Source organism: Plasmodium cynomolgi, chromosome 7 (genome assembly GCF_000321355.1).
Source record: "Plasmodium cynomolgi strain B DNA, chromosome 7, whole genome shotgun sequence".
Classification (NCBI taxonomy): Eukaryota; Apicomplexa; class Aconoidasida; order Haemosporida; family Plasmodiidae; genus Plasmodium; species Plasmodium cynomolgi.
In genome coordinates this window covers 1,434,963-1,444,024 of record NC_020400.1, presented here as the reverse complement: position 1 = coordinate 1,444,024, position 9,062 = coordinate 1,434,963, and the positions used below count along the sequence as shown (strand labels likewise).

Here is a 9,062-nt window from a genome sequence, read left to right as displayed (position 1 = left end):
TTTTTGTTTTATGCCCCCTGCTCGCATGACGACGCATAACAGCACACATCTCACTTACTCATTCCGTGTAATCCCATGAAAGGAGAAAAACATTTTTTCAATCGGCTATTACCCCCCTCGGTGCTCAAGGCACTTCGCTCCTCCCTCTCATTCTTTACCAATGGTTGCTAAGTGCATACATCCGTCCTTTATTCCGCTCTTTCTCCCATCCTTTATTCCGCTCCTTCTCCCATCCTTTATTCCGCTCTTTCTCCCATCCTTTATTCCGCTCCTTCTCCCATCCTTTATTCCGCTCCTTCTCCCATCCTCTCTCCCGCTTTTTCTCCCTTTTTTTAACCACCTTTTTCATCAAAACGGTCCGCACAAGTGCGCCTTCACCTTTTTGTATTGGTCAAATATCAGGATGGCGAATGAGTTGGAGGGGTGTTAAAAGTGAAGATTTGCGCCGCTACGCACGCGCCGCATAACTCACGCCAAATATGCCGCTTAAAGGCGTGCGCGCAAAAAATATTCTGAGGGGGGGAAGGGTGCGCAACAAGGTGGAGAAGCCGATAAATGTACGTATGGACCGCGCGCCGACGTACTGTGCGCAGGCGAATTCTAGGTAGCCTCTCTCAGTTGTGTGTTAGTGGGGTGTGTGCGCGGGGGAGGGAACAAGAGTTGCAATTATTGTTTCGCGTTATTCTTTTTTTTTTTTTTTTTTCCTAATCTTTCCTTTTTTTTTTTTCCTAATCTCCTTTCTTTTTTTTTCTCCCTTCCCTCCCAATAACAGCTTTATTCTGTATCGCCCCCCTTGGCGGAACTTTGCGCACAAGGAGAGAAGCGAGCGCTGCCACCACCACCATCCCCCGAGGTAGCGAGTATCACTTTGGGAAAAAACGCATACACACCCTCCTTATGCACTAACCCCATATTCATTTTATTTGGCGAAAAACACAGATTTATGACAAGTGCACTGTGCTTTTTTTTTTTTTTATCGATCTGCGTCCATGGCGCCATTCTCCAACTGTGTGCTCTGTCCAATTCCTCCCGCGCACGAGTTGTATCCATATGTATGTGCATACGGTAGTAATATAAATTAAACGCACATGTGCATATATTTTTTTTTTTTTTTTTTTTTGAGTTAAAAATTGCAAAAAGTGTACAATTCACAGGTTCACAACCAAGATTAACAAGATAACTTTAGCATAAGGCGAAAAAGACTACGTACACATTTTTTTTTTTTTTTTATATCATAAAATCGTTAAGCTAAAGTTGTATTCCCCCTCCCTTACCTCTCTTTTTCTTGTTCATGTATTTTTTTTTTTTTCACCTTTTTACGTATTTTCGCGAACTGTCCTATTGCACCAAGAGATATTTTTGTTTTTTTTTTTTGGAAAAAGTTGTAAACAATTGTTCAAAAGGAAAGAGGCAGAACAGTTGTAACTGATTAGCAAATTTGAGTATCGGAAAAAGTGTGCACATTTTCCGAGTAAAAAAAAAGTGGAAAGAAAATGAACAGCTGAAAAAATTGCACACACTATGTTGAAAGTTTGCCGGAAAAAAGGACAAACGAAGAAAACGTAAAAAAAAGAAGAAAAAGGAAAAAAAAAAGATCGAAATAACGAAAAAGCGAAATAACGAAAAAGCGAAATAGCAAAAAAGCGAAATAACAAAAAAGCGAAATAACAAAAAAGCGAAATAACAAAAAAGCGAAATAACAAAAAAGCGAAACAACAAAAAAGCGAAATAACAAAGTAACGAATAAAAAACAAAAACGAACGAGCGAACGAGCAACCCTGGCCAGAAAAGGCAAACACGAATAGACACCCCAAACCGCGGAATAGCCAGGGACGCCCCTCCCCCCGTTTTCTCTCCAAAGAAACACTCCGTGACGTTCCAGTGCCAACAAATCTACATGCGCGCTCTAAACAGACTGAAAAATGTGAGTAGAACCGAACACACTTTTTCGGTCCTTTTATGCACACGCATGAAATCATGTGACTGTCCCCCGTGTTCCTTTGCTCTCCCCATCCTCCACTTCGCTCTGTTTGTTCATCACCTCTAGGATAATCGCCGCAACGCTGCGACCCCTTCGAAACCGCTTCGCAACCGACTCGCAGCCGCTTCACCACCGCTTCACCACCGCTTGCACACCCGTTCCCCCCTCCCCCCGCAGCGTCGAGTGAATGCATACCCAAAAAACCCAAAAAACAAAAAAGGGAGAAACTAATCTTACAGTAAAATGAAAATTTGGTTTATCCAACAAACCATATTTTATATTGCCATCACCCTCGTGAGAAAGATAGCTTGCTCCTACAAAAATGAAAACATAGAAGAGTTGAAAAAAATCATAAACAATGCGGAACTGTATGCTAATTTGGAGAAGCTAGAGAATATGATTCTGCAGACCCTGGAACAGGATAAGTTAAAATTACCCATCGTAAGACATGATGTTAGGAGATATTTTGATTATTCCAAATTTAAACTGATCCCATTTAAGGCAGCAAGTCACCATGATCGGGAATACATTGTCCCGACTGTCAACTCGGAAGCAGAAGACATCATAAAATATGAACATGCGTTAAAAACACAAGTCGCCATAGACTACAAACACGAACTCTCAGATTTGATTAAGAAGAAAATATTAATCGTACGGACACTAAAAATTATTAAAATTATGCAAATTCCGATGAAGGAATATAAAACGAGCTTCAAACTCAATGAGGCTTTACTCAAGTTGAATAATATATTCACCAATAAAAATGACCCAAAAAATGATGAAGAACTTGGCACCCGCATGATGAAGGAACGTATTTTTGGGAAAAGAGGCTTCTCAGGAAAGACTGTCCGAAAGAGGATGGCTCTCTACATGCCCATAGAATTTCAGATGGATATTATCAACTACAACGATTTGCTCTTCACTTACCAACCCAATATTGAACTGATGAGGAAGTTGGACCGCAAGGCCAACTACTTCGACATCGGCATATTCAATTACGTAGGTTCTCATTTCATAGGTACGTATTCCAGCGGTCTCTGGAACGAGAGCTCCCGAGCGAACCCGATTTTTACTGCCTGCCGCTACTTCTGCCATCTTAATGCCTCCCCCTGCACTTAGAATGCCTCCCCCTACCATCTCAATGCCTCCCCCTACAATATTAATCCTCCCCCCACAATATTAATCCCCCCCCTACAATATTAATCCCCCCCCACCACAACTGCAGCCCTCGGACACTTCATCCTCCTCAAACTGGCCCACAAGCACTACAACAAATACTTCGAAATTGGAAACCTCAAGTACCACAACTGGCATAGCATCCTACGGTTCAACCATGCAGACAGATACAAAGTGTTAGATCTCCTCTGTAACGAAAGTAACTCTTACGAAGGAAATAAAAAGAGGAGAGAACTATACTTAAAAAATAACATCTCCTCAACTATAGAAGAGTGTACCATCTTGGAATTCCTTGTACATCATATCAATAAATATCAAATGGAGCTATTCACAAATGCTTCCAAATTAAACTTAAATCTACAAATGCTAATGGAAAATTCTCACTTAAAAGAAAAATATTTTGACTTTATGTGTAAAAAGGGTAGCGGTGGAGTGTGTACCATCTATGATGGTCCTAAGTTTAAAGAAGAGAATCAGGAGGATATGCCATTCGTGGATAAGCATAACTATACCTTCGAACAGACTAAACTACTTTCCCCCATAAAGAGCAATCCGTATGATATTTATACAAACTACGAAAATTTCATAAAGTACTATAACGAGTTTAATGGGGATCAGGTTCTTTACATCCACCTGCTCAATCTTATCGGCCTTTTCAGTAAGACTTTGTCCAGTACCTGCTTTTTAAGAGGTGCACCCCAGTTACAAGCACTCCTAGTACTTACTCACCTCTTGTGCCGCTACTCATCTTCTCCATTTCTACCCAATTTCAGATGGACATTTGGGTGCCTATGTCGGGTCTCTCTACCTGCCAGGATACTACAACGGTAAGGGCGCCGATCGGAAAGGAAAAAAAAACACGCATAGAAAACACGCATAGAAAACACGCATAGAAAGCTCGCGTAGAAGACGAACCGAAGGGCCATAAAATCCGGACTCGTACACATCGCGCGTGTAGCACTTTTCGCATAGATGGCTCATAGGGAGGGTGCCCTGCACGCTGACCTGACCAAACATTATCGTCCACCCCACACACACACCCTCGCAGCGATACAATTGGCTTACGAAGACAACCAATCGATGAAAGATCTCTCTGAGAACCTCGTCAAATGTAAGCATGAAGACGGCATATCGGACAGCCTATCCCCAGCTGCAGGCTGATGATGCCACCCTCTCACGCAGAAATCGCAACTCGTTGCTAACTGGCTGCAGGCTCGATGCTGACTCGATGCTGACTCGATGCTGACTCGATGCTGACTCGCTGCAGACTCGCTGCTCATACGCTACTCATACGCTGCGTGCACTAAACTCCATACAGGTGTCGAGATGTGCTACAGTAGGACTAAGAAGAACAAATCCATAGCCTTCAAAATCGGCTCCATATTTAAAAACAAAAAGTTCGACTCTTCCAAGTGCAACATATGCGAAGGAACCCTCTTCTACATTAACAGTGAGTCTGCGCGAGAAGTCGTCCGTTGCTGCGGCGTCGTCTGCTCATGCGTAGGGAATAACCTAACGTTGCTGCGGCGTCGTCTGCTCATGCGTAGGGAATCGCCTAACGTTGCTACGACGTCGTCTGCTCATGCATGGGGAATCGCCTAACGTTGCTGCTTCACCGTCGGAGGTTCCCCTTCGCCAACCTGGTGCTATTTTTTACCCCGACGCACACACCCCTAACCACCTTCTTCCCCCCGTGCACGTACAGACCAAGTACAGGACAGCATGTCCATGCTGCAAAAGTACAACGGATATATGTCGAAGGTGCTCAAGGTCAACATTGTAAGTCACCTGATTAGGCATATGAATATATATGAAGAGTACAACAGTTTCCTAATGCACGACTTGAACTGGTTTACCTTCCTCTTCCTGTTTAGGATGACTACTTATAGAGGTAACTGGAGGGGGAGAAATGAGGCATCGTCTCTGAGGGGGACTCGTTAGGAGAAAAGCTGTGTGCATTTAGCTAGTTCAGATCCACAGCACTTGAGTACAAGTCACACCCGGTGCTCCCCCGAGGCAAGTGTCACACCCGGTGCTCCCGCAGGACAAGTGCCACACTCCGCGTCCTTTTCTCCACCCATCTGATCATATTCTTTGCATTTCCTTCTCCTCCCCCTTCTCTCAGATATCGCGCAGTACAGCATATCCAACGCCATGTATCTGTACCTACAAGACGAAGACACGAGAAAGAAAACCATGGTGACGTACCACTGGTATCCCTCCTACTTGAAGAAGTACATCACGAACCGCTCGAGGAAGAACGAGGCAGTGAACCTGCTGGAAGGTAACACGCGGCGAGGGAAACAGGAGGATTTGCGTGCAGATGGCTAGGCAGAGGGGCAGAAAAGGAGAGCACCCAGCTGGGCCCCTCCGCCGCTCCACACACTGCCACGTCAGATCGGCCGTTGACTTCCAACCTTGATCGTCAACTTTGACAGCCATTTTCGGCTGTCATCTTCGGCTGTCATCTTCGGCTTCCCTCTTCGGCTGCCCTCTTCGGCTGCCCTCTTCGACTGCCCTCTTCGGCTGCCCTCTTCGACTGCCCTCTTCGACTGCCCCCTTAGACTGCCATCTTCGACTTCCAACCTTGACTGCCAACTTAACCTCGAATGACGCCCCTCCTTCTCCCCACCACAGAGCTCGAAAAGATGCTAGACAAGGACATCATCGAGAAAATGAAGAAGTGTATCCAGTTTGTAGTCCATGTGAACTCCGTACTGCAGATGGATTTCTTTTACTACCTAAACGAAACACCACTAGGTCAGCAACATCCATATGGTTTGACGATGGAAATTGAAGGGAAGTTCAGCGAGTGGTTCTCGAATTACATGTATAGCTTCCCCTTAATAAATTACGAACACCCCAAGGGAAGGTATAACATGCCAGAACAAGAAAAAAAGGGACAGTTCGTGGCTCCCAAGTATAGTAAATGGACCTTGCATTTGAAGAAAATCATCGAGCAGTCCTTTATCAACCATTTTAATCAAAAACACGTCAAGACGTTGCTCAAAAATTTTGGGACATACAACATAAGTAACAAAATTATGCTCCTCAGAGATTCATATGAACTCTACCTAAAAAATTTTGAAAATATTTACTTCCTTGGGGATATTATGCTTTTGAGAAAATTTTTCGGTGCTACTCCTAAATCGATTATCCTAAGGCAGCAGGTGCACTACTTCCTTCACAACATCTTTGGGAACCCCCTGAACTTCTACAAGTTCGGTTTGATCTATGGGTACACTTTCAACAAGGTTTATCTCAAGGAAATCGTGGAAGCCTTGTACGTGATCTATCAGATGAACCAGGCCATTTTCACCGAGATGTCCTTCCTGCAGACTGTTCGCTTGCTCTTCAGGAAGATTCAGTACAGCTTCTTCTCGCACAGGCGCAACGACGACATAGTGAGTGCACACAGCAGAGTGTATAGAGCATGGTGCATAGAGCAGAGTGCGCACTACGCATGCGAACCAATCAGGAAAGCGATCACCGCTACCTCCCCATTCGCTTCTCCTCCCCATTCGCTTCTCCTCCCCATTCGCTTCTCCTCCCCATTCGCTTCTCCTCCCCATTCGCTTCTCCTCCCCATTTGCTTCTCCTCCCCATTCGCTTCTCCACCCCATTTCGCTTCTCCTCCCCTCCCCGCAGAGCATGAACAACATCTTCTTCTTCAGCGTGCGCCAGGACTACTCCAAGCTCCAAAAGGAAGTACGGGAGGAAGAAATCCACCTGTCCATGGCCTCCCGATTTTACGAAAAAACCATGTATACGCTATTTCAAATGATGTTCGTTACACGTATAAGTAGACACATAAACAAGCTAGACAGAAAATTTGGAAATGCCAGCATGCTAGGTCTTGCAGTGGAAGAAGAACCGGCGCTCAAGTTTAAGTACGTCTACTATGGCAGTATGTTTGATAGTATCTTAAATGTCTTCTTCCCCATGTTTATAAAAAAACCTGTCGTTCAGCTCAAGTACGGAAAGACCTTTGTGCTGGCCAACATGTATCAGCTGGCGTCAAAGCTATTTGCACTCTACGATTTGAACAATTTGAGTGTACTCTGCGATTATCAATCCATGACGAGTGCCAATACTTACGTCTTCCACAAGGCGATGAAGTTTCTCGACAAAAAGTTTTTGCCCATGGTCGTGGCGGCCTTCTTTATGAAGATCGACATGGAGATAACGGAAGCGAAAGGAACGGGCGGCTTCTGGCAGACGTACTACGAGTCCCGACTCCAGGGAAACAAGATCATACCATATTTCGCTTACCTGTCCATCTATACCGGTGGAAACATATTCATGCGGAACCATTTGTTCTTCCCGAACCCGCTGGGCGAAGAACTGTCAAAGCAAACGGAAGGTCTCGTAAATGCTCCTCCAAAAGAAAAGCCAGAGACACATCGAATTAGTGGCATAGTTTTAATGGGAATGGTCCACTCCCTGTCAATTTCATTCTTCGTTTTTACTATTCTAAGGTGGTATGCCTTTTACGACAACGTTATTTTTCTATTACGAAACACTTTCCGTATCTTCGACAGATTCTACAGCATCCTCGAAAACTATGTTAATACATTCATAAAAAAAATGTATAACCGAGTTACAGCGGATGTTCTACTTAAGTCATTGAGACGGGCCTATGACAGATCCAAGAATGAAGGATACTATGAGGAGGGTATTATGGCCAGAATTAACAATAAACAATTTTCACAAAAGGAAGAAAGTGAGGAGTCTTCAGAACCACCTCCCGTCTTGACTGAAGTTGACATAGAGGATGTTCAGGACAATAGCAGTCTTTTTTATGTAGACAACGAGTCCATGTTCGATGAACTCGATGATGAAGAACTGTTTTTAAACCAGAGAGATATTATTTTTTATGAGGATAATGTTGACAAGAGGGGCATTTACAACTTTGTCCCCGTAGCGAATACGCTTTAGGGCAGACGTGCGTGGGTAGTTGAGCGGTCATGTGGGTAGTTGAGCGGTCATGTGGGTAGTTGAGCGGTCATGTGGGTGGTCATGCGAACCGTCATGTGGGTGGTCATGTGAACCGTCATGTGGGTGCTCATGTGAACCGCCATGTGAGGGGTCATATGGGCGACCATTTGAGTGGACGCCAGGGGAAGGGGCGGCATATCTCCATCGTTCCGCATGCAGCATGCGGGGTGGTATGTCCATCCATCGGAAGATACCCTTTTCTTCTTCGTGCCACCCCCACCCTACCCCTTGGGGCTATCACATCCCATCATGCAGTGGCACAGGTTCACTGCCCAGGGGGGTTCCAAATCGTACGATAAGACAAGCGTCCTTTATTTTATTTTATTTTACTTTCCCCATGTCTGCTTTTTGATTTAACCCTACGCTGATTTGTCCTCTTTTTCTCCGTGTAGTATATAGACTTTAAATTTTTTTTTTTTTTTAAGTTTTATCAAGCTGTTATGAAAAAAAAAAGTTTCATCGTCGTTCGTTTGGGATGGCACCACAACGGCACATACTTGCTTGTGCGGTTGCATATGTTAATCGCTCTACGCTGCGTACCAATGTGGACTCCCCTCGGTGATGCATACGAACCATTTGCAATTATACCGCCATTCTTTCGATCCCCTCCAGGATTTTCCCTCGCGTCTCAGTCACCACAACTGCAACGTGTCAGTTACTACAACTGTAACGTGTCAGTCACTACAACTGCAACGCGTCAGTCACTACAACTGCAACGCGTCAGTCACTACAACTGTAGTTTTTTTCCCTACTCCAATGTCCCCCCTGGGGCGGAAAAGCTTTTCACCTTTGATCACCAAGCAAAAGCTGTAATCGGGCAAAAACACATCCTCCACAAAAAAGGGGCACGCACTTTTGCGAAATGTTAGGTTAAATTTTTTTAAACTTAAAATGACGCTGTTATTAT

The 9,062-nt window shown here is 44.5% G+C and overlaps 1 protein-coding gene across 1 annotated transcript; it reads left to right on the top strand.

Annotated features, from left to right (window-relative positions):
* Nucleotides 1-2,224: 2,224 nt before the first annotated feature.
* Nucleotides 2,225-8,095, top strand: PCYB_074300 (cytoadherence linked asexual protein; the record flags this gene model as incomplete). Its single annotated transcript, XM_004221828.1, has 9 exons — nt 2,225-2,999; nt 3,207-3,848; nt 3,931-3,984; nt 4,206-4,318; nt 4,484-4,607; nt 4,863-5,048; nt 5,283-5,488; nt 5,806-6,561; nt 6,806-8,095. The coding sequence occupies exons 8-9, from the start codon at nt 5,806-5,808 to the stop codon at nt 8,093-8,095; spliced, it is 2,046 nt and encodes a 681-aa protein (XP_004221876.1). The 5' UTR covers nt 2,225-2,999; nt 3,207-3,848; nt 3,931-3,984; nt 4,206-4,318; nt 4,484-4,607; nt 4,863-5,048; nt 5,283-5,488.
* Between the last annotated feature and the right edge of the window lie 967 nt (nt 8,096-9,062).